This window comes from Trachemys scripta, chromosome 4 (assembly GCF_013100865.1).
Source record: "Trachemys scripta elegans isolate TJP31775 chromosome 4, CAS_Tse_1.0, whole genome shotgun sequence".
Lineage (NCBI taxonomy): Eukaryota > Metazoa > Chordata > Testudines > Emydidae > Trachemys > Trachemys scripta.
The window spans coordinates 44,340,908-44,360,764 of record NC_048301.1 but is presented as its reverse complement, the minus strand read 5'-3'; the positions used below and the strand labels follow the sequence as shown (position 1 = coordinate 44,360,764).

At 44.1% G+C, this 19,857-nt stretch overlaps 1 protein-coding gene across 2 annotated transcripts in view; it reads left to right on the top strand.

Moving 5' to 3' along the window:
• The first annotated feature begins 410 nt into the window (after window positions 1–410).
• TTC6 (tetratricopeptide repeat domain 6) overlaps window positions 411–19,857 on the top strand; it is a 163,091-nt gene continuing 143,644 nt past the window's right edge. For both annotated transcript variants that reach the window (XM_034769592.1, XM_034769591.1), the window contains exons 1-2: window positions 411–517; window positions 1,177–2,360. In XM_034769592.1, the coding sequence (XP_034625483.1) occupies window positions 1,197–2,360 (1,164 nt within the window). In that variant the 5' untranslated portion in view covers window positions 411–517; window positions 1,177–1,196. The remainder of the gene's footprint in view (window positions 518–1,176; window positions 2,361–19,857) is intronic.

The following is a 19,857-nucleotide window of genomic DNA, read 5'->3' as shown; positions in this document are numbered from 1 at the left end:
AGTGTCCCCCTTCTCCGGTGACCCCGAGATTAGCAGAGCAGACGCTATATTGGCGCCTGGCCTAAGCGGGTACAGCTGCACCGACTGCTGGAGGAGCTGGACCCACTCCGCAGTGAGTCCGGCACCGGTGCCCCGCGCTACTCGCTGAAGCTTGGATCTCATCAGCGCGAGCTGCCTCGCCTTTTGCATCCCCGCTGAGACCAGCACACTACCGCCGGGGAAATGCAGCCGGGGCCGGGGGAGGTTAATCCGGCCAGGGCTGGAGCATCGGCGCTGGACCCTCCCCGGCTGCAGGGGGCGCTCTCGAGAAGCAGGCGCCCGCGGGCCCCTCTCTTCTCCCGCCGGGTCGCACGCACCGAGCCGAGCGGATCTGTTGCTAGGTTCCCGAGCGCGTCCCCCCGCCCCCGGCCCAGTGTCTGGGCAGAGCCGCCGCCCCGCGGGAAGGGCTGTGGCTGTGTCTCTCCCTGCCCTGCAGCCCGGGGACGCAGGCTGTGCCCAGCTGTCTCCCCGGGGGCAGGTGAGAGAGCTCGGTCTAGGGCCTCACCCTTCCGCGCCACGGGCTGTCGTTCAGCCTGGGGGCGCGTTATTTTGGGGGGAGAGTGGGGTATGGTGGTATCTTTTGGGGGTGTCTTGGGGCGGGCCAGGGGTACATTTGGGGGCTGGGTGCGTGCTTAGGAAGGGTCCATTTGGGGGACTTGGGTGGTATATTTCATGTTGGGGAGGTCAGGTTGTATCTGTTTTTGGGGGTAGCTGGTTTCCTTTGGGGCTGTATCTTTTCTTTTTTTTTTTTTTAGGGAAGTTTCTTTAGGGGGATCTTTTTCTTTGATTGGAGAGAGTAGTGTATTTTTGGAGGGGATCATTTATTATTGCAGGTGAAGGCTCCACCTGTTTTTTTTTTTTTTTTTTTTTTTTTTTTGCATTTAGCACTCGTTTTTAGGCCTTCTCTACACTAGATTTCCAGCAGTTGCTAGCAGTGGTAGCAATGGCTGGAGTTGGTGTAGATAAAATGCTAGTGGCTGGTCAGACATGCTTAACTGTACATACTGTCAGCAGTCCTGTTGAAATGAATGGAACTACTCACAGTGCCTAAAGTTAAGCATGTGCACAAGTCTTTGCAGGATTGGGGTCTATGTTTGTATATAACATATATAAACACATTTCTGTTTTGCTTTACAGGCCACATACAGTAAGAGGAAATGGCTAGAAAACACGAGCACTTTGGACTAAGTTATCTAGAAGAACTAAATATGATTAAGGAGCGTGAGATTATATGCAAGGAATCTCGGCAGGATTTTCTTAAATTCAAACAAGCAGTAGCTACTGCTCATACAAATGTGAGCACTCAGCCCTTCCTGGAAGATTTAACACCAGATCAGTCACATCAGTTAGAGCAGTATCATCTTCAGAGGTCAGAGAGTCCACATAAGCCTATCACTAATATAAATAAAAATGTTCCTAATGAATTCATTGGCACTTCTGAAATTCACAGAAAAGTAAGGATCTCTCCTGAAGTAAGAGACATGAAAAAACAAACTCATGGTCTCAGCACGATGACACAAAGAAATAAATCTTCTGTAAAAGAGGACAGTGCTGACAAAAATCAGAAAAGTTACTCTGAAAAAATAAATATGGAAAATAGTAGTTGTAGTCATGAAAGTACAAGTGTAAAGATGCCAGTAATAGCATCTTTAGCAGGTACCACTAAAAAAATCACTATGTTAAAACAACCAGCACCACCTCGGAAGCCTAAATATCGCAAACTTATTCTTCGGCCAAGACTAGTAACTTATAACACCCCAATTCTGTTACAGAAAGTCAAAGATACTAGAAAAGTGCAGAGTAGAGCCCATTCTCTAAAGATAAACATTCAGACTGTAAAAACAAATAGAACCAAAGAAGCTAGGAATGACAGTAAAGAAAGTGATGAATCTAGTTCTACAGATTCTGATTCAAGTGAAAAGGCTTCTAAAAAGAAAAAAGTTATTAGGAAAAAAGATAAGAAAGTATGCAGAGAACTTTCAAAAGCAAGTCAACAAGATTCAGTTGTTGAGCCGGGAAGAGTACTGAGTAAAAGAAGCAGTGTCTCCTGCAGCCATCCAAGTGTGAGGTCTGCTTCAGAGCAGTTGGAAGAGGCTAGAGACATAACTAGACCAGACACTTCAAAAATATACGAGGAGAACTTCCAGCAGAGCAAACCAGAAGAGCTTACTTCCACACCAAAGTTGCCTGTGAGAGTGGTTGCAAGGTCTATTGATGAAATAATTGCTTCTCTGCAGTCTACTTTTCAGTCTCCCTCAGACCAGATGATCAAAGAACTCCTGGAGAGTGTTCTTGGCCGGAACTACAGCATAAAAATGGAAGTAGGTGAACCAGAACAAGAGCAATATTTTCTGTTGAGTAAATATTACTTTTAGAAAAGTTGTATATTTGTTTTTCAGATCCTACAATGTGTTATAACACAGAGGCCAGACAAAACAAATGGATAAAAAACACTGATGTGTCATAGAACTTCCTTCATTGTTTCTTACTGTCAATTTGCAGTGTCCTTTAAAAGTAAAATCAAGCCAATATTAAAACTAGTTAAAATATAACTTCATTTAAGGGCCTCTTTTTGGACACTGGTCATATTACATTGCTTATAATCTAGATGGTTTTTCTGTTTCCCTTTTAAAGGGATATGCTTGATATTGACAAATTAACAGAAATGTTAAATGTATTTATAAGCTAACAATATTAAGGGTGTCAGTTTTGAGTTATTGCTTAGTATTGTGAAATCACAGTAAAATTGTTAATATGTTACTGTTAGATTTGTTAATGTGGCGTTAGAGATTCCCCTCATCTAATGTAGTAGTGTTTACAGTAAAAGACTACAATAAGGCATCAAGCATTTAAAAAAATACTTCAGAAGACTGTTAATTGTATACAGAGCCTTTTACTTGGCAATTACTGATTCAGTTCCTAAACAGGACAGTAGATATTACTGTCAGATGGCTCTTAGGCCTGTGTGAACTAAGTTGATGAAAGAAGATCTTATTCCATTTCCAAGTGATCAGGTGATCACACAGAATCATTGAAATTCAGGCTGGAAGGAACCTACAGAGGTCATCTAGTCCAGCTCCCTCACCAAAACCACTATTGCAATTGGCACCCAGCTATGTTGGCAATATCATCAGAGAACCCCAGGACTAAATGGGCAGGGAGACTGAACTACTCTTTCATGCAGAGGTGGTTGCTTTAGAACAAGGTGAGGCAAATTAGTGGAGCTGTGTGACTGCATGCATTTTATGGCTAGGCAGAGAACATCATTCCCTATGGAATGCAGTTATGATCATTACATTCACTTGAGATAACCAACATCATGTAGTTTGATTAAATGCAAAAGTTAGAAGGACAGCAGCAATAACTGTGTACATTAACTGAACTTCAATTTTAAACAGTAATATATGTGAGCACATCCCATTGTGATTTCCCGTTCAATTTGCATTACAAATTATTATTAGTTTTACGCTACAGTACTTTTTGTCACCTATTTATAAGAACTACACGTCGTAGGCCCAATTTTCAAAAGGGCACAACAACCTATAGTTCCCATGTAGGCACCTAAATAAGTGGCCAGGTTTTTAAAAAAGCTCAGTCCCCAGTTTGAGGTGGGGAGGAGAGATTCTCCATTGTTTTCAGTGGGAGTTGCTGCGCGGAGAGCACTTTTTAAAATCTGTACAGTGATCTTGAATTCCTTTCACTTAAACTTTTCATTGACAGGTGCAGGTTAAAAAAAAAATCTAAAATGGAGGAGAGTCTTTGCAGGTCTGGTTGTTCTTTAGCATTTTCATCATCTAGAAGATCTGAGCCTTAACAAGGGTGAATGCTGCTCTATCAATTGTTGATTAAGTTATGTAAAGTTAAAGGCAGTTGCTGCATGTATTTTCTCAACTGAAGTGACTTTTTAAATAGGATGAAGAATTTAGCAATTATTTTTAATCTGTTATGCAGAGCTTATCTAATATATATTGCTGAGTTTCAGTCCTTGCCTTTACAAACAAGGTATGAAATTTGTTCTTTTAGGTGAAATGGAAATATCTAAGAAATACATTTATTGAAATGAAAACAAGCTGTTGTAATTAAATGAGATTTTATTTATTTTACATATTTTCCCCTTCTTATCTCATTCTTGATTGGCATTGGCTACTTAATGTTGATAGTTTATTATAATGTTACAAGGTTGACCACGATTTACCCAGCAGCCTTAAAAAGACTGTTGTTATCCAGGGAAAGGTATGCCAGCCCAGCAGTGGGACATGACCCGTCAACCATGTTTTCTTTGGATTCCTCAAGGGGAACTACAGTAGTTATGAATAATAGTTCCCACCATGTTTTGTTGGGAAGTAGAATTTAAATCATAATTTTAATCTGATTGCCAGTGCTTGCTAACTCTTAATATACTGAGTTACCAAGTTATTATGAGAGGGAGTTTATATTCATTGCAGAAATGTATTTCTTTTGTTCAGCATTTAACAGCCTGCAGCTGATCATCTTTATTTTTTACAGTACAATAATTCTTTGGCAGTCCAAATAACCTTCTGGAGTATATGGATGGAAGAAAACCTGTTTTGTTAGTAAAATAAAAATCTTGGTAAAATAACCACAAAAAATTGCGCATGCAAATATTGTTATTGAACAAGAACTGTGTAATGAACAGTATCAAGCCAATACCAAATATACTTTTATCTTTTAAAATTATGTGTGTGTTTCTGTCTGTCTCTGGGTACTGTGAGTCCATGTCAGAGTGATGGCCTGTTGAGATCTTTTCCATTATGCTTAACAGTTTGGCTAATCACTTACTGTGCTTCAGAAGTAGGTTGGTAAATCACTGTTGACCAACTCTGTTTTCCTTTGACATTTACATCCATTCATGATATTTATGTTATTTTAATGTTTGCTATTTACATTCTTTATGTTCCCTAGTTGAGGTTTAAATTATAGTTCAGACATAACTGGCTTATACTTCTTGGATAGATCTATGTATGATGCACCATTAATTGAGAAGGAATACTTGTGGAATGTATAAATATTAAGATAGCTATACCTGCAAGCTTAAGCGGCAATGCTGAAATTGACAGCATGCATTTTCCACCAATTAACCACCTTTCATATATTGCTTGCTGGTAAAGTGAGAACAGTTTCATACAGACAGAGACTATATGCAGATATTTTAAACTTTCTCTTTTTCACTGTTTCCTTGAGGCCCAATTCAACTCCCGTTGAAGATAATGGGAATCTTTTCATTGATATGAATTGGATTTGGATCAGGCCTTTAAGCAGGAAGGTCAGACTCTTCGCATCTTCTTTATTTTCTGGTTAGAGTAGACTTGTGGACTCGGGTCCTACTTGGCTCCTCACTGTTCTTCTGTAAAAGAAACATAATGTTTTTTTCATTACAAGTGTGATTATCAGGGCTATTTGTTGTCGTGGAACTGATGTCCGTCCTTTTCTTCATTCTTCTACTGCTTCTGTGTTTTGGTTTAAATGCTAAAGGAATGGTAACATTATTTTGGAATGCAAATATGAGCATCCATTTCAGACTATGTCCAAATGTCTATAACATCTCTAAAATTCAGTCTTTTCACTGTTGTTTAGGCTCTTATTCTTGCCCGTCTTGATAATTGCATCCTCCTTCTCTCTGGTCTTCCTGACACTCACCCTCGCTTCCCTGAGGTATATTCAAAATACTCCTGCTAAGGTCATCTTCCTGACCCGTATGTCTGAACACATCACCCTGCTCTTTGAGTCCTTCCACTGGCTTCCCCTTCAGAAGCTGTCTGTTCCAGACTTAAGGCCCTTCTCAATTTAGACCCATCCTTCTTATCTGTACTTGTACTTTATTGTGTCAACGCCCCATGTCCTATGTTCTACTAATAATGCTGTTCTTTATACTACATTGCCCAGTTATTCACTTGCTTCACAAGCAACATCACACAATCTTCCATGCAACCCTTATGCATGGTAAACTGTCCCTGAAATAGTCTGGTAAGCCACTACAATTTCCTCCAAATTTCTCTTCAATACACACTTCTGTCATGATGCTATGGGAAATTGCCTAGTGATGGTGGCCTAGAGGTAGGGACCTCTGATGTTTAACTTATTTGCTTAAATCTTAAACAAACAAACAAACCCTAATCAGCTCAAAATAATCTAGTTGTGCAAAGAGATGTTCTATATAAACACATGTTCTTATTACTGTTTCCCGCATCCTTAGTATGCGGGTCCTGTGTGCTGTTGGTGGTCTGTGATATATACTCTTGGGGGAATTTGCGCAGAATTCATGTCCCCTGCAGATTTCTTTGCTTCCACGTAGAAAAATGACTTTCTGACAGGGAAGCAAAGGGAAGCTGCAAGAGCAGTCACACACCACTCCCTAGCTGTGCAGGTACATTGTTTCAGGCACCTGGAGCAGCCAGTGGAGAGGTAAATCAACACAGGGCTGGGGACATCCCAGCCAGTGGCTCCTACCCTGAGCCAGGATCAGGTGTTAATCCCGGCTGGGCTGGAGGAAGGAGAGGACGGGACTTCTTCTTCCCCTACAAGGAGTGGCTGGGGCCCCCAGCCTTGCACCCAGATCACAGCCCACTGAGCCCCCTGCACTCAAACCCCTACTCTGATGCCCCACCCTGAGCCCCTACATCCAGACCCCCACCCCCCTGACCCCCAAATAGCTACGCCCAGATTCCCCACCCCAAGTCTCGCTCCCCCAACACCCAGACTTCCCTGCTGAGACCCCCACACCCAGACCCCTCCACTGAGCCCCAACCACTTTCACCTGGAAACTTCTGCAGAGTCCCATTGCCCCTGCACCTGGAAACACCCCCCCCAATGAGTCTCTGTACATCCCGATTCCCCCCATGACTCCTTCTCCAACTCCTTCTGATTGTTACAGTCACTTATTACATCTTGTCTTAGACTGCAAGCTTTTCAGGGCAAGGACCAACTTTTACTTCAGTGTTTAGCACAACATGACTGGGGCACTCAAGTGCTGCAGTAATATACATACAATACAATATAATACAATAAATAATTAATAATCATAATAACTTAAAATGTAATCTCCTGAGGAGTGGGACCTTTGTCATAATTGGTACCCATAAATCATCATGTTTACCTATGATGCTGTATAAATAATAATTTTAGCGTTGACAGGAATGCTTTAAAATCTTGGCATGTTCCCAGATTCAGACCTTTGACTTCTTTGGGCTTGTCTACACTGGCAAGATTTTTGATGCAACTAATGTCACCAAGGAAAAATCAACAAAAGCAAAGTCGCCAAAGCGTGTCTACATTTTCTCCCTCTATCGACAGATCGTGTCCACATTATGCTTTGTCGACAGTGAGAGCACTGGACTGTGAGTATGTATCCCACAGTGCCTGGCGACAACATCCGTCGTTAGGTGTTGTGGGAATGCGGAAATGGAGCGCAGCGCATCTTGGGTTGTGCAAAATGTACCGTCGTGCACCGCTTTGTGTCCCACCCCTCCAAAGGTCTCTGGCTTCCTTTCACGCCATTTTTCCAACTGTCATTCTTTTGTAATGCGCGCTAGCATCTGCAGTGAGAGAGGATGGATCCTGCACTTCTCTCTTATGCACTGTTAGCTGTCATGAGGACATTGCTCATGGCAGCACAGTTACTCTGAGTTACTTTAGCAGAGGATGAATCTCAGGCACCCAAGCGTGATATGGACAGAAGCAACTTATCAGTGCTTTGTGCATTCACAGAGCAGCTGCATATGGTAGGCTGTTGCTTTTGGGCTAGGGAAACAAGCTCTGATTGGTAGGATTGTATTGTCATTCAGGTATGGGATGATGACTAGTGGGTACAGGACTTTAGGATGCGTAAAGCAGCCTTCATGGAGCTATGTGCTGAGCTGGCCCCTGACCAGTTGCACAGGGACACCAGAATGAGAACAGCCCTTCCAGTAGAGAAGCGTATTGCAATCGCTGTGTGGAAGCTGGCGAATCCAGACTGCTACCAGTCAGTTGCAAATCAATTTGGAGTAGGAAAGTTCTCTGTTGGGGCTGTATTGCTCCAAGCCCTAGTCTACACTATGAGTTTAGGTCAAATTTAGCAGCGTTAGATCGATTTAACTCTGCACCCATCCACACGATGAAGCCATTTTTGTCGACTTAAAGGGGTCTTAAAATCGATTTCTGTATTCCTCCCCAACAAGGGGATTAGTGCTGAAATCGACATCGCCGGGTCAAATTTGGGGGTAATGTGGATGCAATTCGACAGTATTGGCCTCCGGGAGTTATCCCAGAGTGCTCCATTGTGACCGCTCTGGACAGCACTGTCAACTCAGATGCACTGGCCAGATAGACAGGAAAAGCCCTGCAAACTTTTGAATTTTTTTTCCTATTTGGCCAGCATGGCAAGTTGATCAGCACAGGTGACCATGCAGAGCTCATCAGCACAGATGACCATGGAGTCCCAGAATCGCAAAAGAGCTCCAGCATGGATCGAACGGGAGGTACTGGATCTGATCGCTGTATGGGGAGACGAATCCGTGCTATCAGAACTCCGTTCCAAAAGATGAAATGCCAAAATATTTGAAAAAATCTCCAAGGGCATGAAGGACAGAGGCTATAACAGGGACCTGCAGCAGTGCCGCATGACACTTAAGGAGCTCAGGCAAGCCTACTGAAAAACCAGAGGCAAAGAGCTGCTCTGGATCAGACCCCCAGACATGCCGCTTCTATCATGAGCTGCATGCAATTCTAGGGTGTGCTCCTACAACTACCCCACCCCTGTACGTGAACTCCTGCAAGGGAGTTTCACGCAACAGGGATGAGGATTTTGGAGAAGGGGAAGATAGCTCACAGCAGGCAAGCGGAGAAACCGTTATCCCGACAACCAGGAACTGTTTATCACCCTGGAGACATTACCCTCCCAACCCGGGCTCCCGGACCTTGAAGGTGGAGAAGGCCCCTCTGGTGAGTGTACCTTTGTAAATATAATACATGGTTTAAAAGCAAGCGTGTTTAATGATTAATTTGTCCTGAAGACTTGGGATATATTCGCGGCCAGTAAAGCTACTGGAATGCAGCCAAGCAACATCCGTTCTTTATCTCTCTGTGTTATCCTCAGGAGAGTGATATCATTCATGGTCACCTGGTTGAAATAGGGGAATTTTATTAAGGGGACATTCAGAGGTGGCTGTTCCTGCTGGGCTGTGTGCCTGTGGCTGAAAAGAAATCATCCCCGCTGTTAGCCACGCGGTGGGGGGAGGGGTGAAACGATCATCCCAGAGAATTAGGTGTGGGAGGGGGGGTTTAGTTGAGGTTGTGCTGCGCATTAACCCAAAAACCTTAGCCCCTCCTTTTAAATGGCCAACCCAACTCTCCCTTTTTTTTCCTCCTGCAGCTGCAAATGTTTCAACGTTACCACTGTCATCTCCATCCCGGAGGCTAGCGCAGATAAGAAGGCGAAAAAAAGGCACTCGTGATGAAATGTTCTCTGAGCTCATGCAGTCCTCCCGCACTGAAAGAGCCCAGCAGAATGCGTAGACGCAAACAATGTCAGAGTCCAGGAAAGCACAAAATGAACGCGAGGACTGGAGGGACATGCGAGATGAGAGGTGTCGGGAGCAAGGGGAGAGATGCCGGGAGCAAGAGGAGCAGTGGCGGCAGCGTGATGAGAGGAAGCAGGAGGCAATGCTGAGGCTACTGGAGGATCAAAATGATATGCTCCGGCGTATGGTTGAGGTGCAGGAAAGGCAGCAGGAGCACAGACCGCTGCTGCAGCCTCTGTGTAACCAACCGCCCTCCTCCCCAAGTTCCATAGCTTCCTCATCCAAACACCCAAGAACGCGGGGAGGGGGGCTCCGGGCACCCAACCATTCCACCCCAGAGGACTGCCCAAGCAACAGCAGGCTGGCATTCAATAAGTTTTGAAGTGAAGTGTGGCCTTGTCCTTCCCTCCTCCACCACCCCACCTGGTGCTTCACTCCTCCTCCACCCCTCCCAGGCTACCTTGGCAGTTATCCCCCTATTTCTGAGACTAATTACACTGGTCTACAATTTTTGAGAAGTCGTCTGCTTCAGAGATAAAATTTGCTATTTATTATGTATTTTGATGTGCTGAATTCAAATATGACAATTAAAACAACTGATTGGCTACTGTTTCTAAGATATTTAAGTTTTTACATTTTATGTCTATGTATATTGTGTAGATAGTAGAGTTTTAATCATAAATTGTAAACCTAGGTCTTTTCATGTGTTTATGGTTGCTTTACATGATAATATTTCACCTGTCCTGTTTACGTAACACTTTAAAAATCAGCAAAAGAGATATATAAATAAAATTTATTATGAAACAAAAGGCAAAAAACTATTATGTACATAGTTTAGTCCTATTCAGTGTCTACTCGGCGCTTCTTGACTTGTCTCTTGTATTCATTAAATGGAGCATCTCTTGTCACTTTCCAACAATAGTCTGCAAGCACTGATGGGCTCCATTTGCCCTGATAGCGTTTCTCCATTGTTGCAATGTCCTGGTGAAATCGCTCGCCGTGCTTGTCGCTCACTGCTCCGCAGTTCGGTGGAAAAAAATCTAGATGAGAGTGCAAAAAATTTATCTTTAGTGACATGTTGCAACCAAGGCTTTTGTATGCCTTGAGGAGATTTTCCACCAACAACCTGTAGTTGTCTGCCTTGTTGTTTCCGAGAAAATTTATTGCCACTAACTGGAAGGCTTTCCATGCCATCTTTTCCTTGCCACGCAGTGCATGGTCAAATGCATCATCTTGAAGAAGTTCACGAATGTGAGGACCAACAAAGACATCTTCCTTTATCTTAGCTTCACTTAACCTTGGAAATTTTCCACGGAGGTACTTGAAAGCTGCTTGTGTTTTGTCAATGGCCTTGACAAAGTTCTTCATCAGACCCAGCTTGATGTGTAAGGGTGGTAACAAAATCTTCCTTGATTCAGCAAGTGGTGGATGCTGAACACTTTTCCTCCCAGGCTCCAATGAGTGTCGGAGTGGCCAATCTTTCTTGATGTAGTGGGAATCTCTTGCACAACTATCCCATTCGCAGAGAAAACAGCAGTACTTTGTGTATCCAGTCTGCAGACCAAGCAAGAGAGCAACAGCCTTCAAATCGCCACAAAGCTGCCACTGATGTTGGTCATAGTTTATGCACCTCAAAAGTTGTTTCATGTTGTCATAGGTTTCCTTCATATGGACTGCATGACCAACTGGAATGATGGCAAAACATTGCCGTTATGCAGTAAAACAGCTTTAAGACTTGTCTTCGATGAATCAATGAACAGTCTCCACTCATCTGGATTGTGAACGATGTTGAGGGCTGCCATCACACCATCAATGTTGTTGCAGGCTACAAGATCATCTTCCATGAAGAAGAATGGGACAAGATCCTTTTGACTGTCACGGAACATGGAAACCCTAACATCACCTGCCAGGAGATTCCACTGCTGTAGTCTGGAGCCCAACAGCTCTGCCTTACTCTTGGGTAGTTCCAAATCCCTGACAAGGTCATTCAGTTCACCTTGTGTTATGAGGTGTGGTTCAGAGGAGGAGGATGGGAGAAAATGTGGGTCCTGTGACATTGATGGTTCAGGACCAGAAGTTTCATCCTCTTCCTCTTCCTCGTCTGACTCAAGTGAGAATGATTCTGGTGCATCAGGAACCGGCAGTCCTTCTCCGTGGGGTACTGGGCGTATAGCTGATGGAATGTTTGGATAATGCACAGTCCACTTTTTCTTCTTTGACACACCTTTCCCAACTGGAGGCACCATGCAGAAGTAACAATTGCTGGTATGATCTGTTGGCTCTCTCCAAATCATTGGCACTGCAAAAGGCATAGATTTCCTTTTCCTGTTCAACTACTGGTGAAGCTTTGTTGCACAAGTGTTGCAGCATATGTGTGGGGCCCACCTCTTATCCTGATCTCCAATTTTGCAGCCAAAATAAAGGTGATAGGCTTTCTTAACCATAGTGGTTATACTGCGCTTTTGTGATGCAAAAGTCACTTCATCACAAACATAGCAGAAGTTTATCTGCACTGTTCACACAAGTACGAGGCATCTCTGCTCACTTTGGCTAAACAGAAATGTGTCCCTTTGCAAAATCAAACACTGACAAATAAGAGAGCACGACACTGTATGATTTCTAGAGCTGATCTAGGGCAATTTGTTCAGCAGAGTGATGTAAGCTTCGTTATGATTGCATCATCCATGACTTCTAGGAATAACATGATGCAATTCATATCATGTATGACGCAATACCAGCTTCAGATTGCATCATTCATTGTTTTGCCTAAAAAGCAAGTACTGTCCAAACCCAGTCATAGATTTATTCATAGATCCAGTCAAAGATGTATTTTAGTCATTTCTGGTTTAAATTGAGATCCCTTCCCTTTATAACTCACTTATCCTCCGCCATTCCCAAGTCAGGGGTCGTATATACTGACCCAATAGCATATCTTGAAAACTACAGCCAATCAACAATTTTAAGCATCATTTTCGTTCTCAGTGACCCAGAATTAGTAAAGTTTGACTACATTTATTTCAGAAGCATTTTGGCTGTAGAGCAGTGTTAATAAAGAATGCATGAATTTGAAACAACAATGACTTTATTGCTTCTGTAAGCGGTGATTGAAGGGGGGAGGGGAGTGTGGTTGGCTTACAGGGAAGTAGAGTGAACCAAGGGCCCGGGTTTTCATCACGGAGAAACAAACAGAACTTTCACACCGTAGCCTGTCCAGTCATTAAACTGGTTTTCAAAGCTTCTCTGATGCACAGTGCACCCTGGTGTCAGGCTGCGCGTAATCAGCGGCCAGGCGATTTGTCTCAATCTCCCATCCCGCCATAAACGTCTCCCCCTTACTCTCACAGATATTGTGGAGCACACAGCAAGCAGTAAAAACGATGGTAATATTGGTTTCACTGAGGTCTAACCGAGTCAGTAAACTGCGCCAGCGTGCTTTTAAACGTCCAAATGCACATTCTACCACCATTCTGCACTTGCTCAGCCTATAGCTGAACAGCCGTTCAGACAGACCAGAGTTCCTGAAGATGTGAGTGTCATGTACCTTTCCTGGCCATCCCACATTGATGTTGGTGAAACATCCCTTGTGATACACAAGTGCTTGCAGCACCATTGAAAAGTACCCCTTTCGGTTTATGTACTGGCTGTCTTGGTGCTCCAGTCCCAAGATAGGGATATGCGTTCCGTCTATTGCCCCACCACAGTTAGGGAATCCCATTGCAGCAAAGCCATCCACTATGACCTGCACATTTCCCGGAGTCACTACCCTTGATAGCAGCAGCTCAGTGATTGTGTTGGCTACTTGGATCACAGCAGCCCACCGCAGTAGATTTGCCCACTCCAAATTGATTCCCGACTAACCGGTAGCTGTCTGGCGTTGCAAGCTTCTAGAGGGCTATCGCCACTTGGTTGTGAACTGTGAGGGCTGCTCTCATCTTGGTATTCTTGCACTTCAGGGCAGAGGAAAGCAAGTCACAAAGTTCCATGAAAGTGCCCTTATGCATGTGAAAGTTTTGCAGCCACTGGGAATCATCCCAGACCTGCAACACTATGGGATCCCACCAGTCTGTGCTTGTTTCCCGGGCCCAGAATCGGCATTCCACGGCATGAACCTGCCCCATTACCATCATGATGTCCAAATTGGCAGGGCCCGTGCTTTGAGAGAAGTCTCTGTCCATGTCCTTATCACTCTCTTCACCACGCTGCTGTCGCCTCCTCGCCTGCTTTTGCAGGTTCTGGTGCCGCATATACTTCAGGATAATGCGCGAGGTGTTTACAGTGCTCATAACTGCTGCGGTGATTTGAGCGGGCTCCATGCTTGCCGTGGTATGGCGTCTGCAGGAGAGCAGAGTGGCAGCGGAAGCGTGACGATGGTTTGCAGCCCTATTGTACCACTGCTGCCAGCAGAACCCAGGACACAACAGCGGCAGCTGAGCTGAGTGGCCTGCACGCTTGTCGTGGTATGGCGTCTGCGCAGAAAAAAGGCGTGAAATGATTGTCTGCCGTTGCTCTCACGGAGGGAGGGGCGACTGACGACATGTACCCAAAACCACCCGTGACAATGTTTTTGCCCCATCAGGCAGTGGGAGCTCAACCCAGAATTCCAATGGGTGGCGGAGACTGCAGGAACTGTGGGATAGCTACCCAGAGTGCAACGCTCCGCTAGCCTCGGGACTGTTGACGCTAGCCTTGGTACTGTGGACGCATTCCACTGACTTAATGCGCTTAGTGGGGACACACACAATCGACTGTATAAAATCGCTTCCTAAAAAATCATCTTCTATAAATTCGACCTAATTTCATAGTGTAGACATACCCCAGGTGTGCAGGGCAATAAATTGCATCATCCTGCATAGGACCGTGACTCTGGGAAATGTGCATGAAATAGTGGATGGCTTTGCAGAGATGGGTTTCCCTAACTGTGGCGGGGCGATTGATGGCACATACATTCCAATTTTAGTGCCAGACCACCTTGCCTCTGAATACATCAATAGGAAGGGATACTTCTCGTGGTGTTTCAGGTGCTTGTGGATCACCGGGGGCTTTTCACGGACATCAATGCAGGTTGGTCTGGAAAGGTGCATGACGTACGCATCGTCAGGAAGAGTGTCCTGGACAGAAAGCTGCAGCCGGGGACTTTCTTTCCAGACCACAAGTTCACAGTGGGGGATGTGGAAATGCCCATAGTAATCCTGGGAGACCCATCTTACCCCTAACAGCCCTGGCTCATGAAACCTTACATAGAGCACCTGGACAGCAGGAAGGAGCGTTTTAACAACAGGCTGAGCAGGTGCCGCATGGTAGTCGAATGTGCCTTTGGCCGTTTGAAAGCTCGCTTGAGGTGTTTAAATGGCAGGCTAGACCTTACCGAGGATAATATTCCCATGGTCATAGCTGCGTGCTCCACTTTGCATAATCTGTGTGAATCTAAGGGTGAAATATTTGCTCAGATGTGGAGCACTGAGGCAGAGCACTTGGCTGCACAGTTTGAACAGCCAGATGCTAGGGCTGTCAGAGGACCCTGGGGGCTGCTATTAACATCAGAGAGGCTTTGAGGAACTTTGACAATGAGGGGCAGTAACACACGTCTGCTTTGGAGTTGCTTCCCTGTTGCATCCATGTACAATTTTGGGGCCCAAGATCCATGCAACACAGTGCTTTAGGAACCTGTTCCCGAGAGTGAATTGATTGCTATATGCTTTTGTAGAACACAGAATAAAAACACTGTACCATTAAATACCTTAGCCTTTATTTATTGTTAAAAAGGGTAAAACCTCACAACGGTGTGTAGCTCCAGCTATCATTGTGCAAGCTGTGAGAGTGGGTGGAGTGATGGGGAAACTCAGGAGTGCAGTGAAGTGCAAAGGAATGTGTGGGTATAGGGGGGTGGGGGTTGGCAAAGAATTGTACATCTGCTGCAGTGGCGCTCGAACTCACAGCTGCAGATTGAGCAGATCCAACAGAGACTTGAGCATCTCTGTATGATCCTCCATAACTTTTATCATCCATTCTGTCGCTTGCCTAGCAAAAGCAGCATTCTCTTTTCTGTCCTGCCTTTTGGCTTCCCAGCACTCTTTCCATTCCCTAGTCTGTCTCTCATCGCGCTGTATAACCTCGCGGAACATGTCTTCTTTGCTACACCTAGGCTTTTTTCTTATGTGCCGCAGCCGGTCCACGGGGGTGCATGGCATGTTCTTCAAGGTCTGCGCTGAACAGAAAAGGGATTGTTACATTCCGGCAAACAATTGAAACATTTTGGTAAAAAGGGTATTTTGCTAGTAGAAATCACTTTCTCTCTGAGACTCTAGGCAGGCAGACACCTCCGCGAGCACTCCAGTCATGGTGAGTTTCGGGAGTGGGGGAAGGCTGTTGTGCATATGGACAAAAAGGTCACAGCTTGCAGGGATCTCATTCTAAAATTATCCCACACTTTTTCACAGGCAGCCAACCTGCTGGCTGACCTCTTGCTGCTGAGGGTGACCAGAGAAACCAGGACTCAGCTGCTGAATGCTTGCGGCTTTCACCCCGGTCTATATGCAGCTCAACTATGTGCTGCTTTGGTCCCAGCTCCAGTGCTTGCTAAATGGCATGGTACAGTTTCCTACAATGGGGGAACTAACAAGGCTGCAATCCCTTGGAATCTGCAGCGGAGGATTTACAAGTACCTTTTGGAAACTTTCCAGAGCCTCTCTCTGGAGGATTCCCTGCAGGTCTCGATATCCATCAACACCCTGCTTGGCCATTCAGATTAGCTACACAGGGTAATGTCCAGATCACAGAAAACACTACCTGCCTCCCACTTTTCGATTCCCTACACAAGCTACAGCAACTTACGCGGAATCTCATCTGCTTCCTGCTCCCCATTGAGCACTTCTGGAGTGGAGAAAAGTTCCTGGCTACCTGCTCCACTGGGTGACCCCGCTGGGAGCACCACATCCTCTTCTAGCTCGTCGTCTTCATCCACAATTTAAACCTCCGGGTTACTCCCCCTTTCAGCTGCATGCAAAGTATCCACGGGGCAATCGGCGATGGAGGTGGGGTCACCACCGATGATAGCATTCAGCTTCTTATAGAAGCGGCAGATCTTAGGTGCACCACTGGAGCGATGGTTTGCCTACTGCGCCTTATGGTATGCCTGACTCAGCTCCTTTTTCTTCGCTCTGCATTGCTGTGTGTCCTGATTATATCCCTTTTTGCACAAGCCCCAATAAATTTGTCCATATGTGTCCCGATTCCTACAGGTCACTCGCAGCTGCGACTGAACAGATTCCTCTCCCCATGTACTGATGAGATCCAACAACTCAGCAGTGGTCCAAGTGGGAGCACGTTTGGTGTGATAGCCAGCCATGCTCACCTGGGAAGCTATTCTTGGAAGTCAGCAAACAGGAAATGAGATTTAAAATTCCCAGGGCTGGCAAGGGGGAGGGGCAGGTTGGCAGCAGGGCAGTGGAGTTCAAACCGCTGACCAGAGTGGCAGCATAGGAATTGTGGGATACTTTCTGGAGGCCAATAAAATTGAAAAAAAAACCTGTGGTGTCTACACTGGCTGTTTGTCGACAGTAAAGGGAGGGGAAAAGACAAAAGTCTCTCGCAGGAGTGGAAGTTTTTTGTCACCAAATCTAGGCATGTTTGCAGTATGTACGCTATCACTGTTTTGTCATCAAAAGCCAGTTTTTGGCCACAAAACTTGCAAGTGCAGACAAGCCCTTAGTATCATTTGTCACCTACTTTGTTCTATCAACTGGTGATGGAGACTATCATCAAAGTTAAAGTGAAAACTGCATTTTCGGGGAATGTATATCTGTCAATAGTGAAGTCAAAAATACCTGGTGAAAATACTTGAATGTGAGGTAAGTTCTAGTATAATTAATAATGTAGTAATCAATACTTACTTAACATCAATACTTACAGTACATCTGTTCAGCAACACAGACTATTGTAAGCATGTCAGATTTGTCCTAAACCAGTTTCTCATAAAATAACATACCAGATTCAAGGATTTGGTCCTTATCTTCAAGGCACTCAGTAGTCTGGGTCCAGGATACCTCAGTGAGCATCTAAAGAGCACTGTGATTGACAACATTGCTTCTTGGGTACAATGGAACTTTCCATCACAAGATTAAAGTTCCTCTGTGCGGAAAACAGAGCTTTCTCTAGAGCCAGTTGAACACTGTAGAACAAACCTCACCATCTTCCTTCCAAATGCAAAGTGCACTTCTTTGACCTTGCCTTCTGTAATATAAACATATAGTACATATAATCTATTTTAAAAAAACAGCGCTGCACCATATCCACAATTCTTCCTATTGGGAGAAGATGAGAGCTGCTCTCTAGAAGGCACTCAGAAAACATGTATTATATTATTGGGACTCAAGATATTGTTTGGTTAGATATAATTTTTACTTTGACAAAGCAACAAAAGTAATATATACAGTGGAAATATGCAAGTATAAATTCTATTGTTGTTTAGAGGATGAGTTGATCAATGTGGTTGAATGAGAAGGTGCATAACTACTATTTTGTTTTTCTGAATTAGGTTGAGAGAGCTCTTTGGGGAAATGACTGTGTCTTGGTAAATTTTTGTATACTACTAAGCATACTGATGGTGGCCAGTGATTGATAGTCCATTATTGACTATGCTTGAAATATGTGCAGATGTTGCAAAAGGAGGAAGGTTGTGTGTTCCAGCTTGGGAAGATGATGTTGAATGTGTTCTACCTGTTCTTATATCTCAGGAGCTATTATCTCATTCCACTGCTTTAAGATACACTTTTTGATCATTAGTGGGACGAATAGCAACCTCTTTATATTCTTTTATTGGAAACCTGAAGCTTTAAGCATACCTACTACTCAAAATGTAAGTGTTAGTGGGATCTTCATGTTGGATGTTCCATGTTATTTGGGCCAGTTCTTCTGCGTGTGTAAATCAGCGGAGCTCTCCTGATTTAGTACAGCTGAAGTGCTGGTCTTTAGGTTTTCAGGGCATGCCGATTTAGTGCATATAAATAGAATATAGATTAAATATAAATATAGATTCTTCCTTAAACTTATTTTAACATTTTCTATCTTATTGAAGAACAAATGTGATCTCTTGGGTAAAATAAAACTGCTATGTAAATTATAAAATTTTCATATATAGTGAGATACATTTATTAAAGGTTGATAACATGAGCATGAAATAAAAATAGAACTGGGAGATTAAACAGAGGAATTTATTTTAGTTACAATAAGTTATCTGCACAGTTCAGTTTCTTGCCTTTGAAGCAGGGAAAAACTATCTAATGCCTTGAAAAGCATAGTTTTGTTTGTTGTGGCAAGTCATTGGTGAATTATAAAGGTTGTTGTAGTAAACATACATCAGGGTCCCTTTCAGAACATTGTATAGTTTTTCAGATTAAATTTGGATAGGAGCAGACAGCTTTTTTACTCAATGTCATTGATAAGTCACAATTTTGAAAATACATGGTCTCTGATGCTTATTTTTAATGTACTCAATGAAATGTTACTCGCTGGATTACAATTAAATTGAATATTACATGCAAAAAACTGTTTGCGTGTATATTTTAAAATCTTCACTATGCTAGATTGAAAATGTACCCAATAAGAGAAAACTGCATTGTCTTGAAAAATTGTACATTTAACTTGAAAATAAGTGGTACCAATCCCAGTAGGAGTTTTGTTGCTGATGGGTTCTTTTATCTTTTCTTCCATTTTTGTTCTCTAACATGTTTTGTTGAAGGCTTTAATGAGCTCTTGCATTTACTTGTGGTTATGAATTGTTTAGATTATAAATGTTTCTAATTTTGTTGTGATTTTTAAAGCATTTTTAAGAAATGTTCTGAAATAAAAATATAGCTTTAGCTATAAAACTCACACTAGCTAGTGCTGTCTTTAGGACTTGACCCCCAAAGCCCCTATATGTCACAAAGAGTAAATGCACACTTGGTGAGTTATCTGCACATACTCGGCAGATGCATAGGAAGCAACCATGTGGGGGAGTAAAGTAGGGTTACCATATTTCAGCGAGCAAAAAAGAGGACGGGAGGAGCCCCGCCCTAGCCCCGCCCCTGCCCCTCCCACTTCCCGCCCCCCCTGACCTCCCAACCCTCCCCCCGTTCCTTGTCCCCTGACTACCCCCTCCTGGGACCCCTGCCCCTAACTGCCCCCCAGGACTATCTAAGCCTCCCTGCCTCTTGTCCCCTGACTGCCCCAACCTTTATCCACACCCCCATCCCCAGACAGACCCCTGGGACTCCCACGCCCCATCCAACCACTCCCCACCCCCTGACAGCCCCCCCCCCCA